General features: G+C 37.4%; 1 protein-coding gene and 2 pseudogenes across 1 annotated transcript; 1 reads left to right on the top strand and 2 right to left on the bottom strand.

The window, feature by feature from the left end:
* The first annotated feature begins 1,035 nt into the window (after positions 1–1,035).
* LOC113098269 (PDZ domain-containing protein 8-like) lies at positions 1,036–3,645 on the top strand (annotated as a pseudogene).
* A 2,926-nt stretch (positions 3,646–6,571) lies between these two features.
* On the bottom strand, positions 6,572–21,562 carry LOC113098271 (synaptic vesicular amine transporter-like; annotated as a pseudogene).
* A 1,468-nt stretch (positions 21,563–23,030) lies between these two features.
* LOC113098270 (potassium channel subfamily K member 18-like) lies at positions 23,031–27,263 on the bottom strand. The gene is given in 4 exon segments (XM_026263286.1): positions 23,031–24,036; positions 24,039–24,710; positions 26,519–26,650; positions 26,867–27,263. Coding segments are annotated over 4 exon segments (1,101 nt in total). The 5' UTR covers positions 27,090–27,263; the 3' UTR covers positions 23,031–23,962.
* Positions 27,264–27,879: the final 616 nt, after the last annotated feature.

Here is a 27,879-nt window from a genome sequence, read left to right as displayed (position 1 = left end):
ATATATGAAGATGAAAACTATCCATTTTATACTGTTGAATTTGGGTGTCTTTTTGTAAGTTGCCTTCTAAGAACTTTGAGTGGTTTCTTGAATGTTTCAATAGACAGTTAGTCATTGGTCAAAACTGGGCAAGTCACGCTTCTGCTTGCCAGCTTGAGTAGATTGTCTGGTTTTTTCATCCCATGTTTAACTCAATCTGTGCCCTTCTCAAGGGTTATAACAAATGACGGCAGCAAAATTACAGTCATCCATCTCGGCAGCGTAGATCTGCATCCTGTCTTTTCTTGCCACCCCCAGCACAAACAACGGAGAGAGAGAACACGGGAGACACAGAGGGCATATCATGGAAAGATCAAATGAAAAACAATCATACTGGTGTTCGTGCAACTATTACACCAGTCTAGGTCATCATTCTTGCTTCTTGGGGGTTCTAGTGGAAATCTTCCCACACTTTGGCACACTAACTTGTTCCTTATGTACTTACTGTTGTATGGTGTCACCCCGAGGTGCAGGTGGACCTTGCAGGTGGATTTTTTTGATTCAGGCTTTGTGATGCAACCAGCCTGAAACTGCAGCTGCTACTTCGTGGCACGTTTGCAGTGAAATTAGCAGTAATTGCAGACCTCCCTTCCTTTGCTTTAGAGAGCATTGTTTTATCACCATGAAAATTGTTAGATGTGATGGGAAGAGAGAGCTTTCTATAGAAAGTGAAGGCTGTCTTGTTCACATCATAATGTAGGTTGTCCGCCCTAAATTATAAACTGCTTTTGCTGTCAAAAGATAAGCTTTAAAAAACACTGTCTTTTGGCTTAACTGCTAGCATTCTTCTCAACTAGTGACAAAAGTTTCTCCTAACTTCTCCTTTCCTATCCAGTCCCACTTGTTGATTTTATGACTTAAAGTAATGTATGCCAGAACAACACTCCAATAAAAAAAGATGGGTACAATTACAAAGTTACAAATTTTATACTCTAATTATAATTGTGAATTATAAAGTTTCTTTAATTACACAACCTTTTCATTAATATTATTCACAAATCTTGTTTCTCTGTCTGTTGCAGACTGAGGTGATTAAAAGACCATCTGGGAGCGTGGGAATGACGTTTAGGCATGTCCCGGCCAGTGATGGTGACACGGTGCATGTGAGCATAGAAAGTGTCACCCCCAAACTCCCCAGCTGCCCTGGCAGACTTACAGAGAGGAGATCGCCTCATTGCTATTGGAGGTTAAGATTACATACAATTACTTTCACTATTCAAACGGAATGTTTGAAATGGTTGATAGTTCATTTGATGCCTAAAATGGAAGATTTTATAATAAATCTGCAAAGCTTCAAGCATTCTTCTTTGTTTGTTGCACAGGAATCAAAGTGACATCCTCTGTCCAAGTGCCGAAGCTGCTAAAACAAGCTGGAGAGAAAGTGGATAGTCTTATATGAAAGGCCGGTCCGGCACCAGGTGCCCACTGTGGGCTTGGGGACACTCCAAGAAAACCCTAGGCCCAATGGAGGAGCCCAGCTATATTCATCAGCCTGGGGGCTACGAGGAGGACCCAGCCCCAATAACCACCATTGACATATCTGAAAACAGAGATAATGACTCTGAGTTTGAGGAGCTAATAATCGAGTCCAAATCAACTGCAGTTCCAGTCGCCGTTGACACGAAGGAGGAATTCCTGCTCTCTGTAAACCAAAGTCCAAAAAAACTGTGGCGAACTTGGCCAAACCCCTCGGTTCCATCTCACCAAATCTCAACCGCAGACTGAACCTTCAGTCACCACTCAAACCCCAGCCCAAAGAATCGCCAAAGGCACCAACTCTCAAGACTGCTGAACCTTCTGAACCACCACAGAGACCAACGGTGCCCCCTCCTCCACCACCTGCACGCCCTCCTGTCCCTCCCAGGCCTCATATAAAAGTCACATCTGCCTCCTCAGTAACCCAAAGCCTGGTCGAAGGCAGCGAACATGCAGTGGAAAAAAGTCCTGAAAAAATGCAATCTACTCCTGCCAATGGTGACAAACCGGTAGAGAAAATCGCTGTTAAGTCACAAGAGCCAAAGCCGGTGAGCAAGAACCCAGATCCTGTGGAGGAAATTCCAAGTATTACAGCCACAAACAAGCAAGATTCAGCCAAAGACAAGATATCTGAGAGCTCCTCCAACACTAGGGACAGTGTCGATGAGCAGGGTCTCTGGGAATCATCTGAAACCATGTACCGCAGCAGAGTTGCCCGCTGGAACAAAGCCTCTGTGATCCTTGAGGTGGAAAGCCACCACAAATTCCTTAATGTAGCACTTTGGTGCAAGGACCCCTTCAAACTTGGTAGTCTCTTGTGCTTGGGACACGTCAGCTTGCGCTTGGAACACATAGCATTGGAATGCTTAGCTACTTCATCTGCTGAATACCAAAGCACCTTCCGTTTATGTGCTCCTGAACCGAGGGCCAGCGTCAGCCGTACTGCTTTGCGCAACTTGAGCACTCACAAAGGTTTCAATGAAAAACTCTGCTATGGTGATGTTACACTAGACTTCACTTACCTTGCAGATGGGGAGTCAGACCTCTCCAGTGGACTGGTAGAACGTGAACGCGAAGGGAGTCTACTGGAAGAAAACTTAAAAGACCGGGAAAAGGACCGGGAGCAGGTACTCATAGTAACCCGGGATGAACAAAGTAACAGTGGCATGCAGATCGGAGAGATGCGGCACAATTTTCAAGACACTCAGTTCCAGAATCCCACTTGGTGTGAATACTGCAAAAAGAAGGTGTGGACCAAGGCTGCCTCACAGTGCATGACCTGTTTCTTATGTCTGTCACAAGAAATGTCAGGAGAAATGTTTAACAGAGCATCCTAACTGCGTAGCCGCCTCAGAACGGCGTGGGGCGGATCCTGAGGCCAAGTCTACCATCAATCGGGCAACTACTGGCCTAACACGTCATATTATCAACACTAGCTCTCGACTCCTCAATTTGAGGCAGGTGCCCAAAGCCAGACTTGCAGAACAGGGCACAGAAATGGGACCAGGGGTAGTTGAACCTTCTCCAAAACACACACCTAACACATCTGACAACGAGAGCAGTGACACAGAGACCTATGCTGGGGCCAGTCCTTCCAAGCAGCCACCTGGAAGCGGTGGTTCCAAACTGGTGCGCAAGGAAGGTGGGCTGGACGACAGCGTCTTCATTGCCGTCAAAGAGATTGGTCGAGATCTTTACCGTGGCCTCCCGACAGATGAACGTTCACAGAAACTGGAGTTTATGTTGGACAAGTTGCAGCAGGAGATTGACCAGGAGCTCGAGCATAACAACTCTTTGAGTCTGGAAGAGCGAGAGACGATTGACTCCAGACACAAGGCCCTCATCTTGGCAGCTCTGGCCAAGTCCGGTGAACGCCTGCAAGCTTTGACTTTGCTCATGATTCACTACCGTGCTGGCATCGAAGACCTAGAGTCTGTAGAAAGCACTTCACCATCTGAACAGCATGGCTTTCCGAAGGCCAAAGCTGAAGGTCTGGAGGAGGCGCTGATGGGCACAGAAGTGTACGACAGTGAAATCTGCAGTCCTGTTGATGTTCAGCTGCTGGATGAGATTACAGAGGAACAGATCTGTGTGGAGGCATTACCGTAAAGATGATAAAAGGCATCAGGGGCTTTGGGATTCAAAGAACAAAGACGTTTTCTCATGTTTGACTTGGTTGACGTGGGTGTTCCACAGGTGATTGTGAGGTGTGCAAAAGTATTCCTAAAGATCACTGCTATGTAACTGTCAATTGAGGATCTTTGTGAGACTGTCAGTAGTTTACCATTTTTTTTTTTGTACGTTTTAATTTTTTAAATAAATATTTTCCCCCATCTTTAGTCCTTAGTTATTGTTTTAGAGGACAGCATCATCTGTAGACTTTCAGCAGTATTAGAGAAAATACACAGAATGAGTTCCCACGATCAAACCAAGTTTTACCTGAATTACCTTAAAGGTGTAGTCAATGTTTTTTTTAAGCATAACAAGCTTCAAAAGGGAGAGCTAGTGTGAGGCTGAAGCAGGATGAGCTTGAATATGTATTTTTATTTTAGCTTGTATTAGTAGAGACTGAATTATGTACGTGTGCCGTTAGTGATGTTTATGGTTGGAAATACACCCCATTCATTGTGTTTTGAGCTTCAAGCTCCTTTTGCCTTACACTATATCCACTACAACTGAACAGCAGTCCATAGAAAATGATGCCATTCCTAACCAACATATTCTTGTGTTACTTTATTGTTATTATTAATTTTAAAGCAGAATTTCTTTAATGTTAATTTTGTTATTTTTAGAATATTTAATGTTGAATTGAGAGGGAATCCTCATAGGACAGATATTCTTGATGTAATTATAATACTGGGGACCATTCTTTGTCTAATTTATATTTGTCACAAAGCCATTGTGACTTTATTTCTTTTTTTGAGGGAGGGATATTTATATTGCATATGTATGTTTCTTTATATACGTTTCCAATAATTCCAATAATCTCATTACATAATCTCACAATTAATTTGCTTTGAGCCTTTATGAGTTGGCGATATCTGAAAATGAAATGAAAATGGTGGCGATATCGCTCAAACCAATTTGGAGACTTTTTAATCCACCATCAGATGGTCCTGGTGAATGGTTATGTTTGTGTGAATGTGTCATTTTATTATAATGCAAGATAATTTTCAGTATGTCTCACTTTTGTGTGCTTGGGCATGATTTGTTGAAAGTTCATTTTACATTTGTACTACTGAATGTATCTCCCAAATGACTCCCTTAACATTCATTATTCCATTCACCTCTCAACACATCATCTCTCAAAGTGTAAAACATCATTAAAACTGTCTTTTGTCACTGCATACAGTATTCCTTAATTCCCGAAGCTACTGTGCAAGTTCATGAACAGTCTGTTAAAGCTGAGTGTGTTGTGACCTCTGTCTGTGTATTGCTTCCATTTCCATGAAATTCCATGAAATAGTTTCCATTTATTTCATTTATTTTGAATGGAGTATAATTCTTTTTTTGCTGTTACTTCATGTGGTTTACACAATAACTGCTGTAATTAGCTTATATACATTTCTGAATCAAAGATTTTTAGTAAAAACAAACGACAAAGCCTGTAGGTGGTGAGGACAAAACTCCTAGCCCAAAGAAGCCACAGTGTAGATTTCCTCCAACCTTGATAAAACCTGACCTGCCTGTAGCTTTCTAGTAAACTTTAGACCTTGATTAGCTTGTTCAGGTGTGTTTGATTAAAGTTGGAGCTGGTGGCTAGTCCTAGTCCTGTCCTGTGTTGACAGTCGTGCTGTCCTTGTTAACGTTTCTGCTGCTACGTCATCTATTCAGTAGGCCTGGGACATAATTTTTAAGGTCGGGTCCCCTCACCATAGAGGATGTTAGTGGACTCCCCTCATTGCAGGGACAACATATCCTATTCAGCTGGTGTAGAATTAAGTCTGTTTTTGCTTGTGCAATATTTTCATAATGGCTAAAAAGAAAGGAATTGTTTCCTTTTGATTCACTTGAAGGAATAACGTTTAAATGGTAAGCTTTCTAAGTTTTTTTCCCTTCCCTCTGGTTTCGTGTCTAGTTGTTGCTGCTGTAAGCCTGTGCTTCTCAAATACAATGCCACCATCATACGATCTCAAAATATTTCTCCAACTATCTCTATCACAATAAGAAAAAAAACAAAAAACCAGGAAAGTAACGAGTACAAAACATCACATCATCTTCTGCAAACTGTGGTTAAGCTTTTCTGAGAAAGCTGTTGTTCTTATTGGAAGCTGTGTCATGTTTAAAGCGCTATTGTAAATGGCCTAGTAATGTAGGTGACTTTCAACCTTGTTCTTTCTCCCTGAACTTATATAGTGTTCAACATGTGGGTTCATCCTTTCTTTTGTTGTTGTTTTTGCTTCATGTAAATATGAGTTTGTTCTTTTGTGGGTTTTGTTTATGGTGGAGGGCATCTTCCAAAAAAGTGCACAGCTTTTAAACTTGCTGCAAGACCTTTACGCACTGACATATCATATTTGCTTATGCACTTGAGATAAATAAATAATTAGAAATGAAAAAGTTCCTCTGTAGTTTTTGTACCTTCCCGTTCACACTGCTCTGCAGTAGGCTAGGTATTTCATTTATTACAATGAACATAGAAACAAGAAGATTTTGAAGTTGTCAATGGTCATTTTCTCTGCATTTAACAACTGTGAAGCCAGCTGTGTTCTCAATCCTCGATCCTACACTTCTGAAACCTTGCGAGCTGATATCAGGATTATCAAAAACTGTTCATAACATTAGCCATTAATAAGACATTGGGAGCAGGTGGCATTTTGAACCCATTCAAAAGATTTCAGTCAATAACAGGAAATAACACTCTTAAACCTTAGTGCAACTGAGTAAAGCAAAGCACGTTTTTTAAATCAATAGACCATATTAAAGTTCGATTTGATTGGATTTTCATTGGACAATGCAGTCCTGAATTGTCACCAGTACTAAAATGAATTATCAATCATGTAAAGTCTGTTTTGTTTGCAAGATGATTAATATCATTGGGGGGAAACAAGCATTATGCCTTTTTAAACATTTATTTTCTATTGCGGTCACACACACATTACCTTCAGAGCTCTAAAGCTGATGTAAAACCTAACCACCAGACCAAACACTGGATATAAAACCATCAACTCAACCTCCTAGTTGATGTAGTTTAAACACAAACAAGACATACCAGTCTGAAGGCACACACTGACATTGGCACATACACTAATTTTTTGATAAAACAATTTGAAAATAAATGACCTGACACTCTGAACCCTTACTGGGTTAAAGGGTTAAAAAAACAACATTGAGGTTAAAGGACACTGCTGCAACTCAAACACTGGCAGCACATTTACAATCTGATTATAGTTTTGTGTTAAAAAATCATGTTTCACAGGCGAACAACTCCAGTTGTTATGATAGGAGATTGGGAGCAGGACACCTTTCCTCACATCGAACACAAACATCCTCCAGTTGTGCAGATACTTAAAGCTGAACTAACAAGATTTTTCTCAAAGGTTAGTTTTGGACACAACTGTTGCATTAAACTGATTGTAGCTCCAGTGGAAAACATCTCTGACTTATTTCCTGCAATATAACTGATGTTTTCCTCAGTAAAACAATGCCAAGAAAATAAAGGAGATTTGAAGGCTTATTTCTGAACTGCTTTACCTGTACTAGTCAGATAATTGAACTCCAAAACCAATTATTTCAGCTCATATGAAAATGCCTGATATAATCTACTTGATAAACAAAAGATGGGAATTGTTTTTAATATTTAAGCTGTCTTTTAGGTTATGAAGTATGCAGTCGATGGTACAATAAGACTGAATTTTGTATCTCAGAAACACATTTACAGCTACACTCGCCATTAAATGGTGTTTGCAACAGGTTGTCTGATTTTAAGGCATAGAATGCATCTTTATTTAATAATAATATAAAATAAATAAGACCTTCACAGACTCTGACTTGATAATTAAGCTCAATGCCTAAATAAATATTTATAATCTTGATAAAACCCCAGTAATTTCATATATGGCTTTACATTTTAAGGATCTGAATTTAAGGCCATGTTTCATTTCACAGCCAGTTCAGTTTTTAAAAAGAAGATCAATAACATATTTACTAGAAGCAGAAAAAACTAAAGTCAAAAATGGGAAAGAGCAGTATTGAGGCATTCTTTAGAAATGAACGTATTAGCATTCCAGCACATTCAAAAGGCTTACTAAAATATATAAATATCTATATATACTATATACACTTTAAAAGCCAAATATAATCTAAAGTATCTGGATGCTTTCCAGCAATAATTGACATTGTTTAACTAAACTGAAACAGTTTGTCACCATATGTAATCAAAATTTAGCTGTGGCTCATCTTTGATAGTACAGTACATCATTTTTACCGTCACATCACACAAGACACACAAAAAGAGCATGACAGGAGGAATAGCTGACATTCTGCTTGATTATCTGATGCTGTTAGACCTTTTGCTTCTTCAAAAATCTCCTCTCAAAAGCCTAAATGAAAACCACAGCAATGGAATCATATAATGTACCAGATTTGAAGAAATCGATCCCAAACGTGAAAGTTCAAGTTTTAATTGACCTAACATGTTCTTCAGCAGTTCTCTATAATATATGATGTAGTCTGAACTGATTATGATACATATAGCAACATTTTAAGGCCCATTTCAAGGTGAGTTCTGACTGAATACAATGACATTTACATCTATGAAAAGACTTTAACAGGACCGATAGATACATATATGAAGACCACACTTTCCTACCACCACAGACAAACAATAAATATCCAGTACATATCTGCCCATTATGTTATACTGAATGAATCTCATCAACTACCCTGTCGGACTTTCGAATGAGAAAAAAATGAAAATTATTATTCGGAATAAAATTGTAGTTATGTTTTCCGTTTATCCTCACACACAAATGTTACCCAAATCGATAAGGCTGTTGGTTAGACATTTCACCCCTTCCACATTGAGAACAAACAGCAACGAGAACAACTTTGGTTTGCTTCAGAAGAACATGACCATCACAACCACAGGACAGTTTGGGACAGATATGGGACATTCTCACCAATCTGCATGGTGGTTTTCTTTAAAGTCTATTGTTTTCCTATTTCATACGACAAAATAGATACTCTGGGTGACGTACATGGCCTAGGGCTTTGATGAGGCTTATTCAGGGCTCTCTGGATCAAAATCGTCATCCATTTGGTAGCTGGAGCCCTGGGTGGAGTAAGAACGGGTCTTCATTGAGCAGTTCGAGTCCATCAGAATGGCCTGAAAAAAGACACAGAGATAAGAAACCATGCAGGACACCTTACAGTTGTTACATTTACATACAAACCACATCAAAGCAAATATACATAGACTTAGCATTTACACAACAATTATGTACTGTATGCAGGAAACAGTGTAGCACAAGCTCCGATCTCGATTATCGATTTGTTTGCCCAAAAGATTGTGCAAAAGATTGACAAGAAAGAGCAGCAGTGTACAGACGGAAAGGAAGAAAATGTTTGGAGCATCATTCTGGAATCACAAAATCACTTCTGTCTTATTTATATAATGTGAATTTTTTTTTTTTTTTTTTTCATTTATTTATTTTTTATCTCCAATGCTAATAATCCTCTTTAGACCTGCAGTTTTAAAAAGACCAGCAGTGACAAATAAAAACAACATTAAGGAATCAATGATCAATTTATTAAACAAAACACAAAATACGAATGTAAACAATCTGTACCGTTAAAAGCACTTTATAAACAAATAAAGATGAAATGCATTCCAAATTAATAAACTGTTAAATTGACAAATAAGCACTTATCAAGAAATAAAATAATAAAATAAAGTTATTTTAAATTAATTGATTTATTAAATGTAAATAAATTAATAAATCACTTTTCAAATTTACGAATAAATAATGAATAAAAGAAATAAATAATGCATCATTTAAATTCATGTTTAGAATGTTAGCTATTGATTATAGTAATTATTTTAGAAACTATTTGTCAATTTGAAATTGTTTTTTGTGATTTTATTTTTAATGTATTTAATTTGATTAAATACTTTAAACAAATTCTTCATTTAATTTGAAGCTGGTACTCTGTGTAAATATGGTTGGCTTTTCAGAAAAGGACAAATAATTTAAAGAGTAAATTATTTAATCTAGGTCTAAATTTGGTTAACCTCACTTTCTCCATTAGTGATTCGATTTCACACCCAATGGAAGCATTTGTGACATCATCAGTTGTGGGTGGAGCTGATCGCTGACCAACTGAGAAATGGTGGGTTTATTGCACAGTGATTGAATGAGGCTTTGATAAAGACGTGCAGATCTGGCTTGTGTGCGTGTGCACGTTAGTGCTCTTCAGGAACAGAGTAGCACTCCTCTTGAGAAAGAAAGACTGATGCTTTGCTTTGATCACGCAGCATTTGAGGACAAACGCACGAGTCTGTTCAGATCAACATCACTCTTTGATCTTAGCTTAAGGGCATCCTGCTCAGTTTTTATATGTAGTTATTATGTAACATAATGTCCTACTGCAGTCATATTCTATCATGTCAGTGACTTGAAGATAGAGATGAAATCAAAATGAAAGCATGAGTGAATGACAGGTGGAGAGTGAACATATGATTATTACTGAAATAATAATAATGATAATAAGGAAGAGAATATGGATACAAGTCAAGATACATCCGTCTACAATCAAGTCCCTACAATTCTTCTCATTTAATATACTGTTTCACATGGAAATTGTCACTCTTTAGGAGTAAAACAGATTTCCAATGAATATTACTTGGAATTGTGAATAAATGCATGTGAGCTGCACCACTGCATTAATATTTGTGTTTGAGAGCGAGTAGACTGGAATGAATGTAATGTATGTCGAATTGATGGATGAGATGTTGTGGGGTCTGACCATCTTTTCCTCATTAGCAGGAGGATTTCGCAGGAAGAAACAGAGAGGAGCGAACAGGATGTCTACCACACCAATGATGGTCATGAGCCAGGGGAAGCCAATGCTCCGCGCGATCGCCCCGCCTGCCGATGGACCTATACAACACACACAGCTGTTAAATGCTATTAACACATTCCCCTAACAATCTTCTAAGTAGAAATTCTAATTAATTCATGAAAATTAATAACAGAATTGGAAAACTTACCAAATGCGAAGCCCATGCAGAAGGCAACATCAGCAATGGCGTACACACTGCCGTACACAGACACATGCCTCAGATCTACTAGGTAACCCATGATAGGCATCATGGAGGAGTCCACCATACCTGCAGACCACAAAATATGGACTGTGTCATAAAATGGGTCTGCCACTAGTAAAAATACTTCTATTTTCTGAACATAATACATCATTTTCATTACAAATTATATAGTATTAACATTTTTTTTTCCATTTCAGGTTTAATTTATTTATTTAAAAGGAGAAGCACCTGTATTATAGTAAGTATATTACGCTAAATTGAACCTGTTTTATAATTGATGAACTTTACACTTTTATTGAAATGAACTGAATCAGCTTGACTTGACATTAGGGCAATAATATTTCAGGAACTTCTAATACAGATAAAGAAGCAAAGCTCACCTATTGCAAATCCAACTCCAAAGTTTGGCACAATGAGTCCGTATATGTCCTTTGCAAGAGGCACCTGAGGGACAATTAGAAGAGCTCAAAATACAGGAGGCTGGTGCATATATATATCTTAATATTGATTATGTAAAAACATCAAATACAGTCAAACATTCTGTAGAACAGGACACTGTTTATGTTCCTTTTCATAACCATTTTAACCCTGATGTTTTTTTTCCATAAGAATCATTCCAAATGTGCACTTGACTCTCATCTGAACTTGTTTTCCAGTCTAATCTGATAAGCATCAATAAGAGAACAGACTGTCTTCCTGCTAAGCAGGATATATCCATGCAAAGACAGTCAGAGCTATATTTTCAAAAGAAACTTTCTTTCCAGCCATCAACTGCATCAGTGGCCAACGAAACATCTTAGGTTTTGAAATGACAGAAAAATAAGGTGTTTAAATATTTATAGGTATGGTGTTCTCTCGGAGAGAAGTTAATCTCCAACAGGGATTTAGTCTAAAATAACTTACACAGAGAATGCTGACTCCAACCAGAACCATCCCTATAAGTGAGCACAGCCATCTACAGGGAGAGAGAGAGAGAGAGAGAGAGAGAGAGAGAGAGAAAGAGAGGGAGAGAGAGAGAGAGGGAGGGAGAGAGAGAGAGAGAGAGAGAGAGAGAGAAAGAGAGGGAGAGGGAGAGAGAGAGAGAGAGAGAGAGAGGGAGAGAAAGAGAGGGAGAGAGAGAGAGGGAGGGAGAGAGAGAGAGAGAAACAATTGAAGATGTGGCCAACAAATGTCTGCTGTTCTGAAGCAGAGGTTGCTAGGAACTAAGACATTCAGTAATAAACCTAGGTCACAGAGCTCGAACAACAGCACCAGTCCTAACAGAGAGTTCATAAAATGTCACAGTGCAAATCTACAGGCCCTGCTGAGTTATTCCCCTGAAAATTCAAATGCTTTGCCAGACATGCGTGTCTTTTCTTAGAAACATCTCCAGGCATTATATATATATTTGATCTTTCATTCAGCAAGGATTCATTAAATCGATATTATCAAAAGGGAAGACATTTTATAATGCGACAGAAGATCTCTATTTTACATAAATGTTGTTCTTCTGAACTTTCTATTCAAAGAATCCTGGAAAAAATATCAGATATCCATCAAAATATTAAGCAGAAAAACAGTTTCCCAGCTTTAATAAAAATGTTACTTGAGTAGCAAATCAGCATATTAGAATAATAAATAATATTTAATTCTAATAAATAAATAAACAATACTGTAAGAAAAATGTTTAGCCAATGATATTCTCAATCCAGCCGACATTGGCAGGTGTTCATTGACTGTTCATTTTGGACCCTGCAGACATAACATGATAATGGGAAACATGTATATGCCTCTCATAAGAGCTAACAAAGGAGTGTGTATAGTTTAAACAAACAAATAAACAGCATGCTGCTGAGACTGATTTTTAAAAACACAATTACAAAACCTGGCGAGAGAAGCTCATTTAAAGCGGTTTCAAAACAGAGGAAGCTGATAGCAAAGCGGAGGAAGATAAGGAAAGAGAAGTAGGGGGAAAAAACACATTAATTTCCCTCTCCTACCTCCCCATTTTGTGAGCCAAAACAGCAAAGATGTTGGTCCCTATTAGATATGAAATGCTGGCCGGCACAAACGCAACCCCTAAGAGGAAAAAGGAGAAAGAGAGAGAGAGAGAGAGAGAGAGAGAGATATAAGATGACACAATATCAGTTTGATCTCAAAGCTGCTGTTCGTCTCAAAGACGCTGTTATGAAGCTGCTTCTCTCATTCTCCCTCTCCTTCTCTTTCATTAGCTCTCTTGCTTTCCTTTGCCTGCCAATGACACCTCAATATCCTGGCAGACCAAAGACACTCCCTGTTTCTCTGCTTTCCTTTCTCTCTTTATTATGGCAAAGCTTTGTAAATAACAGGAAAACTGTGGAGAAACCAAAAAGCAACTGTTTAAATTGTATTTTACAGGCTTTGATTGTTTGACACAATTCTGTAAGTATGTGGAAAATAATTGTAAACTATTTTACTACTAAATTTACTCAAAAAAATGCTCTTAAAATGTAATTCTCATCATAATAAAATAAATTACTACAATGCTAAGTCTCATTCTCATTACAATAAATAAAATCATCCAGGTAATTTTATAGTATTTAAAATAAAAATAAAGTTCATAAAAAAATAATACTTTACAAATGTATTTTACAATTTAAATTATTTAGAATTTTTACATTAGAGCAGATTTAGAACTGAGCTTCATAAGAAAACTTCAGAGGGTTCTGAGTTGATGAAAAGCTTATAATAAATTAATTAAATAACAAAAAAGGTAAACATTAAAATAAACAAATAATACTTTTAAAATAACAAGTATTTTTTATTTAAAATATATTTTAAAATATAATTTTTTCTTCATGCTATTTTTTATTTCTTGTAATTTTGCTGTAAAATACAACCTGGCCATTTTTATTAATATTTCTGTATTTACTTTAGCTTTTTCACTGTCTTTAGCTTGTGTCCCTAATGTAATATGAATATACTAATAAATAAAACATTCTTTAGGCTTTATTTGCCGTTTCTTTCACTTTGTCCATAATCGTTCATTGTAATTGTCCATAATAAATTCATAGTAATTCATGCCCTTTTTCTATCTTGCCCACAGTAACCATTTCTCTGGAAAGAAGGGAACTGAAGAAATGTGTAAGTGTGCACATTAACAAGAAGCACATTCTCCAACCTAGCTGCCATTTCCTGGGACACATAGTCTCCATCATCCAGATGGGGAGAGCTGGCTCCAGCATAGCAATGGCCATGTTAGCAAAACAAATGGAACCTGAAAAAGAAAATTAGGAGGGTAAGTGGATTCATCCTCTGAAGAATTCTGTCTTTCTGTCCATCTCTCCCCCTCCATCAGCACCCATTCCTTTCCTTTCTCAGATATAATAAACAGCATCATCTTGCCCCTGCACTCAGGCCACTGTAATTGGAGAGAAGGGGAGGCAGAGACAAACACGGATGCGTTTCTTTGACCACTTCACTCTCTCTCTCTTTCTCACATATACACACACTTGACACTGTCTTATCCTTTTCTTACAGAAAGATGACCCTCTTAAATGTGTGGCACCCCTAAAGCACAACTAATGGCACACATAATTGACTAAACCATTGGTTTCTTTCTTTGTTCTGTATTCTGAATCCATTCTTATAAAAAACATTCACCTTTAAAAGAAAATAAGGTTTGCACTTTGAATGAAGTTTGTGTCAACATGTCTGACCTGCTGCGATGAGGATGTATGGATCCTTCATGAGGGTAATTAGTGAAGTTCCCTTTTGGGTCTGGGAAAAGATAAGTCCATTAATATTAAGGTTTTTTTTTTTTTTTTTTTTGATTGCAAACAATTTACCCTGAACATCATTGTTACAGTGGGAAGACAACAGCAATGAGGCCCTTGCCAATTCAAAGCGTAAAATACACAAGGGACAACAAATCCTAAATACCATAGTTATCCATTTATTCCTATGGGGAAATAATAATAATAATAATAATAAAAAATGTTCAATAGATTTTTGCTGCATCTGAAGTAAATATCACAACTTTCTGGTAAGTTTTTCTTAATTAAATCCAAGTTTTACGTGTTTACTTTATTTATCAGGATATAATAAGACATTTATTTATGTACTGATATGGGATTTTATCTCATTCCATTAACATCCTGGCCTCACTTAGGTCAGGCAAGTTTTTCTGACGTACACGTCAGGGTATATAATTCTATTTGAGAAATCTTTCTCTAGTCACCACAGCGGTTCCTACGGAGATGGGCTCCTTGAGAGTCACACAAGACAATATATATAATGCCCCGTACTCAGTCTGTTCCCTTTATGACACCTCTAAGCGATCAGTGAAAAGAAGATCACAAACAACTGTATGGGTGACAAAATACAGCAGTCTTAACTCTCCATATTGATGTGGGAATTGTGGCATCTCTAGTGCAAATGCCCAGGCATCATTTCTTGAAGGGACTTTTTTTTTTTTTACATTAGGTATGACTTTTTTGCCATAAGAGAAGTAAAGCATACTAGTTAAAGCATTAATTTAAGTAAGTAATTAAACGTTGATGCCTATACTATTACAATGTTAAAACAGTTTCTTCTATAACAGTATGATACCTAGAAACAAAGAGTGAGCCATTTGTTGGTTGTTTGGAAATTTGGAATTTGTGGAGATATATATATATATATTTTTTGTTCAACCAATGGCAGACAGGGACACTGTTTAGGTAACCTATTTGAAAACAATCATTCTTTAACATCTAACATTTCTTCAATCTACAGTAGTTCTTCGATCTATTAACAGCGTTTCGCGAGACATGCCTACAATTACACTTTTCTTTTTTTTTGGAGCAGTCACCAGGCAACGACCATTACCCCCTCATTAAATCAGCACTTCTTTACTCCCCTTCACTGCACATACTGCTCGTCTGTGGACATGTCATCCCACTCACACCCTGGGACATTCAGTGGTACTGCTCTAACCAGGTATAGATCTTAACCCCCAAACAATTAGTTGTTACTTGCTTCTATTCTTACCCATAATCCTGTTAGATATTGACACTCAAGGGGGCTTCTGAATAAAGGATCTGTCTTAATTAACTATGACCTAATGTCCAAGCATTACTGATTTGAGATAACAGGTCCATCTCCTTCTGACCTTAACTGTGGTGATGACAAAAAAAATGAACCTTTAACCAATGTCACTCAGATCTGTTGAAAATATAATCTGACAGCTGGCAGAAAGTGCAGAATGACATTTGTCCTCAAATTATTATTATTATTACTTTTCTTTTTTGCTGCCTTAAATATTATTACTCTTTCACATTACTGACTTTTTACAAGATTAAAGGTTCCAAAATAATTTTCTTGCAGTTGTGCCACAAAATAACCATTTTTGATTCACTGAAGAACCTTCTTGTGAACAGTTCTCAAAAGGACCATTTTTTCTTAGTGTGAAGAACATACAGTAATCTAAAGAACCTCTTTTTATTTCGTACAATAAAAAGGTTCCATGGATGTTACAGTTTCTGAACCATAAATTCCAATAACAAACTTATTTTTAAAAGCGCAGAAACATTTCTAATTAGATTTCTTTTTTAAAGCTTATTTTATTGCTGGAAAGCAGTGGGTTATATGCTTCATTCCTCATAAAAGATGACAAAATCTCACAGATAACCCTAACAAGAGTAGCTGCACTGTCTGTAGGGGCACTTGGGGTCTCTGTGGTAACTGATACCATCAACCCCCATTGATCAAAGTCAGACATGCTTTGATTGGATCAGCCACTGAACATTTCCTATTACTGTGACGCAAACCAAAGCACTATTACAAATCCACTGTCCCTCACACACATTGCTTTCAACATGCGCTACAATCTACGCATGCACACATTGTAATCCATATAAACCTATTTGAAAGTGAAAGTGAAGTGACATTCAGCCAAGTATGGTGACCCATACTCAGAATTTGTGCTCTGCATTTAACCCATCCAAAATGCACACACACAGAGCAGTGAACACACACACACACTGTGAGCACACACCCGGAGCAGTGGGCAGCCATTTATGCTGCGGCGCCCGGGGAGCAGTTGGGGGTTCGATGCCTTGCTCAAGGGCACCTAAGTCATGGTATTGAAGGTGGAGAGAGAACTGTACTTGCACTCCCCCCACCCACAATTCCGTCCGGCCCGAGACTAGAACCCACAACCCTTCGATTGGGAGGCCAACCCTCTAACCATTAGGCCACGACTTCCCATTTTCAATCCCAAATACATATTGAGGTTTAAAAGTAACCAGTGTAAGACCCAAACTCCCCTTGCAATTCATTCTAGTCTGCTACTGATAAGACTAGATCAATCAAAGTACCAAACACACTTCATCTCTAAAGCTGCTTCTCCCCACTTTTGCCCACGAGAGGAAAACCAAGTAAAGATTCAATGTAATGTGGAGCTTCTACAAGTTACAAAAGGTACAATTACTAAATGACAAAAATGACTAAAGCAATTACAAATATGAGCCCAAATCATGTTTAATAGACTGTTCAAATCATTTGCTAGGTCATAGTAAGCCTCTTACTCAGGATATTAGACCAAATAATTGACATTTTCAATCTCAAATATGAGTGGAGCTATAAAACCAAAAAAATTACACCAAAACACACATTCTTGTGCTCACACAAATCCTTCTAAATGCAGAGCTTGACCTTTAAGCAAGATTTTACCTAATGTAATACATCAAAAATACATCAAAAAGCATTTTGGGAAACGAACCCCAGATCAGGAAAAAAGGTACTCTACTCACCTCTGGTTCAACCTTCGAAGGCTGAAGCACAAAAAGCTGCAAAGCTGCTCGTGAAAATGAGAAAAACATCAGATATGAATCCAATCTTTTTTCAGCATCAGAAATTCAGTTTTAATGAGTTTCTGTCACTAGGATTCAATTCCACTTTGTTTCACAATATCATGAAGCTTTGCTACTGAATCTGTCATTCCCATTGTTTAGATTGAAAAAATATTGGCAAGCTTATAGAAGAGAGATTGATGAACTCACCTCCATCAAGCACCGCCAGCACTGCCAGGATAAGGAAAGGAGCCGTCTTACCGACAAACTCATACATGATACTGCCAAACGGAGGGCCAACTGTACAAAACACACACATATACAGTAAACTGCATACTACTCACAGACTTAATGCAAGCAATGCACCTCAAAAGCATCCTCACTTTGAAAACCCCTGACATTGACCATATGCTGTGAATTAACACATGCCACAAATCCAATACTAATCGCCCTGTAGAACATTCACATAACCATAAAGTTACCAAACCAATGTAAAACAATAAATTGTGCTGAACATCAATCTCTCTTTCAAGTCTTAAGCTGTCCAGATGAATATAGTTTTTATAGGTTTTGAATTAAATTATTGTGCTCCACATTTTTCTGCTGCTCTCCACTTGATTAACAAGTACAGTATTTGTGCACTTTAATGATGGCAGCAAAATGCAATCACTTAGGACACACAAGATAGCTTTAATCTGGTGGATCAAATTTTTTTAAATACTTTACTTGCCATTATGAATGAAATAATGGACTATCAAGGATTAAACATCCTGCAACAGTGGTTAAAACATGAGCTCATTAACGGGAAACACTAGGTTCAGGCCCCACTCAAGGCATTTGTTCTGACCACTGCTCCTGGGCTTTAAACATGCCACTTAAAGTTACCTCCCAATCTTAAACTCCAAGGCACTTCATTCATAACCACCCAACTTAAACATTTCTCTCTTTGCTTGGTATGTGTTTCAAAGGGTAAGATTAAAGTTAAGATTCCAGATCTCCAATTTAAACAGTACAAACCAAGTTTTGCAGATCAAAATGTTAAAAGAAATCCTAAACATACAAGTACACACCCAAAACTCCCATGGCCAGTCCTCCCAGCGCAATTCCTATAGCATTTCCTCTTTCCTCATCATCTGAGTAAACACTCGCCAGCATCCCCATGCCTTCATATGACACACAGAAATTACAGAGGTTAAAGGTTTTTTACTTGTCTGTTATATTAGTATATTAGTATGTCTGCTTATATTAGCATTTTGTGCAATATAATTGTTTTTTGTTTTGTTTTTAGCGTTTAAAACAATATCTGCATGTGCTTATTGGGGGTATACATTTCATTCTGCACATTTTAAGGCAAAAATTATTCCTCACAATATTAGACTTTTAAATTCTAGCAATAATCCAAAAAATAAACTCAGTAAAAATATGTTTTTTTATTTTTATCAAATAATAGGGAGTTTCAAGAGCTAGTTTTGTAATCTAGATCCAATGCTGCATACATCTTTGAATGGGAACAGGGTGGCATTTTACACAAGCACCTGAAAACCATTAACATAAACAGTGGCTTTATGCATACAGAGATCTGAGAACATCAAAGTCAAAAGTGTTTTAGCACACTCAGATTTACAAATTGTGCACTAAATAAGAATTACATTGCAGGTTTTGCTTTTGAAATCTAATGTAAGGTTGCACAAGATCTGTTACCCGCCACAGAAAGAACAGGAAGAGCCGACACCTTGTAGAGATCTGGCCAAAAACAGCAACGTATAACTCGATGAAAATGCAAACACTTCACATAGAGTAAAACGCAGACAGGAGAAAAAGAAAAAGTAGACATATTTATCATAGAAACACACAACAGATAGTTTGTAGCTAAATCTTTCCAATGTACAGTGCATCTTCTCCACCCCTTTTCATAAAGACACTTAGAAATTAGATTAATGTTTAAAAAGTGTACTCACTTATGGTTGACACAAACATGATGCAGAAACCAGCAAACATCGGGATCTGGTATCCTATTCTGCAATTATAAATATGGAACTTCTTAAACCTCTTGCACCAACATATTCCATTTGACCACAAACATTGACCTTGGTTCAGTGCTGGCATCACTCAGAAGTAAAATCAACATGTTATTATACTATAATAATCATAAGATCATATAAATCGTGTTTTGTTTAGTTTTTACTTTTGCTTCAGATTTTGTGAGTTAAGATTAGTGCATTACTAACGATGATGCGCTTTGCTAAAAAACTGACTGATCCCAAAATTTGCGATGAATAGTGGAATCCGTTCAATGCAGCGGTGCTGTATTAAACTGGACTGGCCATACTCAGCATGTAGAGGGATGAAGGCACATGCACGAGTGGGTCACACATCACTCAACAGACAGAGACAGAAAGAGAATTGCACTGCAATATTCACCTTACTTACACTCCATTTACACTCACTGCAGGCATAAACATATCATGCAATCTCATGCTCCTTTTGAGAGAAATGCTAGTTGCTATTTCTTTTCAAAAGATAAACGTGTGATTTGCTTTAACCCACCTGTTGGTCAGGGGCCCTATGAAGGGGTTAGTAATTAACTGTACTGTTGCTTTAGAGGCAAACAACAGACCCCACTTTTCACATTCTCATTCAGAAGCTGGTCATCTGCTTTGGGGCAGTCTGACTTATCTTGAGGGGGCGTCACAGAAGTATGCTTTGGGGTCATTGGGCTAGCCGTGCTCATCTGTGGGCTGAAGTCAGTCAGGCGTGTTGTGTTATCGTACAGAGAAAACAATGCTCTGAAAGGTACCAGATGGGGACAGAGGAGACATGGAGTGATTTCGGACCGGACTGAGGCAGCCTCGTCGTCCCACTGAGTACAGGTAGCTTGGAATAATAGGCACTACAGAGAGAAAAGAGTAGAGATAGATAATAATAGCATGAGACAGAGATTGATATCTTTTCATTTGTTTATACATGGTCCTTACATTATATCCTACATTATTTGAGGTTTCTCAGTGAGCACGCTTTGCTCTACTCTTAAAACAGATAATAGGCTATTCAGAAAATCACAAACAGATTTAGAATCAATGTTTGCATCATTTTCCAGAAAAACTAAAGTTTCAAAGATTTATTCTCGCTGTGTAACACCACATTCGACCTTTCAAGTGAACAATTGGGTTTGATGCGTTTGACATTATCATGCGTAAATAACCCACAGGGACACCGTGTGCGATAACGCTCAAAGCCTCTCATTCAACACTTCAGCCAAAGAACGACAGGTTAATTTTCCGCCTGGTTCCGTCTGTATGTACACACAGGCCCATATTCCCATTATTTTCCATCTTAACTTGCCGTGCCCGTTTCTTGGCTCGCGACGTGAGAACAAACAATTACAATTTAACGCGCGAGTCCCTGTCACGTTATTATGAGAGCGCGCGCACGCGGACGGAGCTCTGGAGCCACTGGAGTTAACACAGGAAAACAGTCTTTTAGGATAGTTTAAGGTAACTATCCTAGGCATATTAATCAGATTTATCAATTTACTTTCAATGTACGTTTTTTACACAAATAAAGTTTTTGAAATAATTTATATCAAACAAATAATCAGTAATGCTTTTAAAAATCGATTATAGAATAAATAAATAATTAAAACATTTCTCAAAAAAAAAAAAAATCCTAATTTCGTTAATTTAAGAAGACCCGCCCTATTAATTAGAGACCCGCCATATTTTAATTATAACATTTATATACTCTTAGCGAACGTTTGAGCTTCATTTGAATTCACATTAAAGCATACATAATGCAAAATAAAATATTTGAGGTGTGATCAACAGTAGCACTTACCGACCACCGTCAACAGCATGTTGTCCAACAGCAAAGCAATGAAAACGATCAACAGAATCAGCCTCCGAGACTGTCTTTCTTCTCTCAGCCATGTTAATAAACTAAAATCTCTAAGGGCATCAAATAGTCCCATTTTAATAAAAAATCCAATTGCCAAAGAGCGAGTGAAAAAGATCCTGCAACAGAAAAAATATAAAAAGAGACTGTCAAAGAACATCTGTGCCATCAAAACATTATAAAATTAGATTAAACTTTATTGTGATTGCACATGTAAGGTAGCTACAAGGCAACGAAATGCAGTAAAATATGTTTAAAAGAAACTTGAGGGGATGATTACTAATATGTGAGAAATATATCAAATATTAAAGTCAATTTACACTTTAAACAATTATAAATAGGCTATATGCACTGAAGTTCTCTGAAAATAATAAACTATCAACAATTGTGTTTTTTCTCTTTCTTATGCCAAGCCTAAATATTTTAAATGAATAATAAACCCACAGTATGGTTTTGATCCTTACCTTATAAGCACATTTGCATTGAGCTTTGCTGTCAGATCCCGGGTGAAAGGCACTGGATGCAGAGCGTTTTAGTTGCTCGAGTTGTTTGACGTCACGCTGTTTCGCAGTGTGTGTGTGTGTGTGTGTGTGTGTGTGTGTGTGTGTGTGCTGCTGTGCTGTGACATCGACGAATGAACCGTCACAAAAAATGAGAAAGGTAGGAACATCTTATTTACTGCTTTTATTTTATGTATAAATCTTTTGAGCCTTTATTTAATATTAAGTTACATGTAAGTTCTTTATATGCTATTATTTTCATATTACTACGATGCAAGTCGTATGTGTGCTTTAAGATTGTGATGCTGTTCTTTTAGCCGACTTGACTGGTGTTAGGAAGTTAGGGGAAGTTGCAATCACCAGCAGCTTGACATCAGTCTGATATCCAAGTGTTTCAGTGCGTTTTACCAGATGAGTGAAATCAGCAGCAGCCTTCTCTTCTTCAGTTTAGTTTTACAACAGCGCTATCTGTGTGTTACTATATGGATTTGGTAAGTGTTAAAATTTAATTAGGTAGATTCTTTTTTTTACGCGTCTTAATGAAAATTCAAACTATATTTTGTATTACCATGCTAACAAAAATGTTTTATAAGAACGTTTTGCTATGTTTATATTAAGTGGCAACGTTAGGATATTTCTGAATGTGTTCTGAACGCTCAACACGTCCAGTTTTTAAGGGTTATACGAACGTTAAGGGGGAATTACATTGCACAATTTTGAAAACATGAAAATATTGCTTTTGAATGATATTTCAAACAAGTAGTGCATATAAAATTTTAGAAGAATGTCAAAGATTTCAGAAAAAAACGTTCCATGAAAGTTGTATAAATCACGAGTTTGTGCTAATGTTTTGAGAACATAATTAAACAAGCCTAACGCACACCTTTGAGCGAACATTTCATTAACATTACTGGAGAAACGTTTGTTCATAACTTTGAGAAAACCCTGCCAGAATTATGAGAACGTTACCTGTTAGTTAAATGTGTCCCTTGGGAATTAAACCTTTGACTTTTTCTTGCACCAGTTGAGAAAGAAAAGAAGAGACGTGGATAGAGATATTTCTGTAAACATAAAAACTCATCAAATGGCACAAAATGATCCATTTATTCACTTTGGTTTCAAAGTAAATAATATTACACAGCCAATTAAATTTCACAGCCAAGATATTACAGGTGCTTAATCATATATTATACATACCAGCTTATGTATAAGGGCTACTGAATAAATTAAAGTGCCCCTATTATGGTTATTAATTAAAGATTCATATTTTGGTTTTGGGAGTCCCAAACAAGCAGGTTTGTGATGCTTTGTGCACAGCCGTTACTGGGTAAACAGCTATTTTACCGCTCCAAAAGCGGCACCTAGTGGCAAAGAATGAATTTGCATTTTCATTCAAATCAACCAAGTCTCAAATCAACACGAAAAGACCCAACAAGTGGGCGGGCAATATGGTAATATTTAATGTTGACGTCAACATGAGAGGACTTGGGAATAAAATAAAAAAACGACTGGTTTCAATGAGTCGACTGTATACTGTGCACTTTCAGATTTAAAACTTTGCAGGATGTTTTCATTCACTTAAAGCTGTGTTACACACTGCATGAAATGTAATTTTCAAAAATCCAAAAATAGGGGCACTTTAATTTTATATAAACACTTACTTTCATAGCATTAATGTCACTTAGAGAAAAGTAATGAATTGATCAGAAAGTTAAATCATACTAAACTCTTAGCATGTAATAAAAAAACAACATGCAGTTCCTTGCTTTTGCCTGAAATAGTTAACAGGAGTGTGAGTTTCATTTTGAGCCTCTCTCCTATACTTCACTGCAGCATGACTATGGTTAATTTCCCTTCAACCCACTGTATATCAAAATGTCAATGATACCTTATAAATATTAAAACTCACTTTCATCTTGCGCTGAGAATGCTCGTGCTTTCCTGTAGTAATTTCATGAGCCATTAGCAAAGCCACAAAAACCATCTGCTTCTTTCTGCCTTCAGTAACGTTCTGGGTCTTTGTGTATTTCCACCTTGCCCATGCTAACAAACTTCATGCAACGACTGTAAAAGCTAAAATTTGTGATTGGCTGAGTTTGAAGGCCATGCTTATAATGGCCATGCCTGTGATAATAAACAAAAAGGTAACCATGAAGTATTTGGGGTGTTCAGGCACAATGTCCCCAAAGCCAATAGTGGTCAAGGTGATGAAGGTAAAATAAAAAGCATCAAAAAAGTCCATCTGCTTCTCCCAGCATCTCAGAATTTGACTGCAGAGGAACATATAAGAAAATACTACCAGCAAGATGACCAGCGGAGGGACTTTAATGCTCTCCGTCTCCTGTCTAATGCACTTCATATGGTTAAGATCTGGGCATGAGTAAGATTTTGTTAGAGCGGTTTTGAGCTTGACGTTCTCCTTAATAATCATGCGGTCAAAGATCTCTCTGTTGTTACGTATCTGCAAGCATTTGCATCTGAGGGCCGACTGGAACATATAGGTGCCTTCGGTATTAGCACCTTGAACTTGTTTTGTAGATGATGCCTTTTCATGTCTGTGAATGCATGAGCGATGTAACTTCCGTCCTCTGAAGAACCGGCTGAGGTAAGTGTACGCTTTGGAAAGAAGAACAGCTAAGATATCTCCCACATCTGAAATGACTAGCAGCATGAGAGGAATGCCCACCATCGCATACAGGATACAAGCCACCTTGCCTTCATAAGTCACTGGATACATTTGTCCATAACCTGTTATACAAGAAAAACAGAGCAGAACTGACAGTTAGAAATTATATTTCTTACAGAATGTCCACTTTTCTTCACCTATTAGGCAAGGAGTGCCCAATCCTGCTCCTGGCAATCGACTGTCCTGCAAAGTTAAGCTTAACTCTAATTAAACACACCTTCCTTTAATTTTCCAGTGGTCCTGAAGACCTTAATTAGTTGCTTTATGTGTGTTTGACTAGGGTTGGAACTGAACTTTGCAGGACAGTTCGTCGCCAGGAGCAGGATTGGGCACCTCTGTATTAGACCAATGGGTCTCAGCAGTGCCATCTGCTGGATGTCGTTCACACCAGTAATACAATGTATAATAATAATGCATGATAATTTATTACTTTATATAATGCGATAGCCTGAAACTGTCCTCATAATATGAACCCATAAATTTATTTGAGATTTTAAGGTTATTTTCATGGTCATATGGTTGCTAGATTTTATTTGATCAAGTACTCAAGTACTGTCTTTACCCAAAGTTCACCTGTTTTGCTGTCCTGTTTTGTCAAAGCATTAAAGCCAAATATTTAAACATTTCATAGCAATTCGAAAAAATTAGGTTGTTTAACATCTGTAATTGTCGGACGACAAATAGGTCTCAGTGTATCCACTGTTTGGGTAGGTGATAATATCTTCTTTTTTTTCTTTTTTTTTTTAAAGAGAGGTTGATGTAAAAAACAATATGCTACAGAAGGAAAGTAAGAGATGAACTCATCTGAACTCATCAGGCTCAGTTGCCTCAAAAACCAATACTCATTAAAGTTAGCTGCTGTGATAATCAAAGATACGCCCTTCCTGGATAACATAATGGACATCCACAGCAACAGACTGCTGCGTTTGGCTCTTTTGTATAATTCTTTTCTGCAAGAAGTCCTGAAAGATGAAAGTTTACATTTAGTTAATATCTGAGCTGTGGTTAGCTGCGACTTACAGAGTGCAGAGAGCGTAACGTAAAAGGTAAAAGTTATATACAGCATAAGACAAAAGATGTGCTGCTTCCATGTGATTCTGTGGTAAATCATAATGTCATTACAATGCCTCTCTGAAAAGAGGCCCATGAAAAGTTTACGTTTTGCTGGTGAGGGCTAGTGTGTAAATCAGCTGGTGCATAATTCTGGAGTCTGGTGCATAATTCTGCCTCCCTGTTGTTTCCCGTCTAATCTACACTTTTCCATTTAAACATCTCAAACTGAATACGTTTTGAAAAGTCTCGCAAGTTTTAACAAATTTTTTACATGTTTCGTTTTTTAAGTTTTCTACATAAATTATTATATTTTCAAATGTTTGCTCTGGGTTAGGCCTATGAGAAAATAAATAAATTGGTGAATATGAAATGCAAAAGGGACAGATTTCTTGACAGCAGAAATTCTCAGCTTAAACCTCATTTTTTCCCATTGTATGAATAATGCAACACAAACAAAATCAAAAGTCTTTTCAGTTTCTTACACCTTCAGAGGGCCATTCCGTTTATACTCACTGATATTAATTAGATAGCCTATGGAAACACATGATTCTAAGTCAAGTAATCCTTAACATGCTGATGGATGCTGTCTTATCATAGTTTGGCTGGTTACTGTGGGCAACAGTGCAGTTGTGTGTGTGCACTGCTAAAGACTACAGCCAAAAGACAAAACTTCTCAAGCAAATAACACACTCAATGATGCTCTGAATGCAACAACACTTCGAGACAGACAGACTTAAAATATCTTGGTTCAGGTTAAAACGCAGGATAATAGAAATCTTAACAAACTTTAAAATGCCAGAAAAATAAGGCCACTCACCTACAGTAGTGAACAATGTACAGCAGAAGAAAAGTGAACTGTAGAAGCTCCAGTTCTGATACTGCCTTTCATTAAGGAATTTGGACAAAATATGTTCTGTTTTCCTGAATAACGCCTCCCGTGTTGAAGCATCTAATTAATAAAATGAAACAGGGAACAATGCTAATCAAAACGTACGTCTAACACAAATATCTTATTTAAAAATACATAAATAAGCTACATATTATATTAAACATTAAATAGCTAGCCTACCACACATAAAAAATACTTATAGAATAACTTAAACGCAGCGAAACAACACAAAGCCTACAGGTTATACTCAATTATACATAAGCTCCAGGTAAAGACCTGTGTGGTTCTGCACCGTCTCCACCAGTTTTCGCGCCACCGCACTGATGTTCTCCGGCTCATTGAATGGTTTATTCTCAACGTGTTGAAAGATCAATGCGCCAAAAACTGCGTATAAAACGAGCGATAAAATAAGGAAAACATGAGGAAACCAACGCCAAAGCAGTATCGGGCATGTTCTCTTTGAATCTGACTTTCGTCCCTCTTCAACCTCCACGGACATCTTTCAGTCATTAAGAGAAGAGATAATGTCTGAGGAGACGAGACTGTCTTCTCGTGACAGTGTGGTTAAGAGCCGGATGAACTCCACCTTGCTGCAGAAACAAACCACACACATAAACTGTCTGTTCAACGTAATGTTTTATTTCTTAAATAATGATAACCTCACCGGAATCACAGCTGTACCCCCACAAAATACCTCATTAAACACTTGTAGCGTTTCAACAAATACTAACTGATTAACATACAGTTATACGAAGAGACAACAAGCAGTGTATCTCGTGCAGGTGTCAAGTTCATATCATGTTTATCGCGCTGAAATCCTGCCGTTTTTAACCATAGTAGTTTAGACATCTGATATAAAGTTTTGTGAGAGCACACATCCGATGCACACGAATGCGGCTGTCACAGTACTAAACCATACCTGTCAAGTTTTGAATTTGAAAATAAGGGAAATTTTCCGGCGCCCACCGCAAGCAGTCCCACCACCCCAACAAAGCTCCAGTATCCCTTACATTTTAAGGCAGGTGTTATAGCCCAAATGAAAACACAAAAGGTATATATGAAGAGCATTTATTTAAAGGCTTATTTGCATATTTTCTGTTAATTTAACATTGCTTGTCTTTACATTTACATTTTATTTTAATTCCACACATTCTTTTCATTTCATTTGCTTTTCTTTAACAGTTTTTCTTTCATTTCACATAACTTTTCTTTTACTCTTTTAGTGAGTTGTTGTACCAATTTGTTGCAGACTTTGCATTCTTTAAAAAAAGTAAATTCGCTGTCCCATT

Source organism: Carassius auratus, unplaced genomic scaffold (genome assembly GCF_003368295.1).
Source record: "Carassius auratus strain Wakin unplaced genomic scaffold, ASM336829v1 scaf_tig00216463, whole genome shotgun sequence".
NCBI lineage: Eukaryota > Metazoa > Chordata > Actinopteri > Cypriniformes > Cyprinidae > Carassius > Carassius auratus.
Note: the sequence above shows the minus strand (reverse complement) of the source record. Positions and strands in the feature narration are given on the sequence as shown.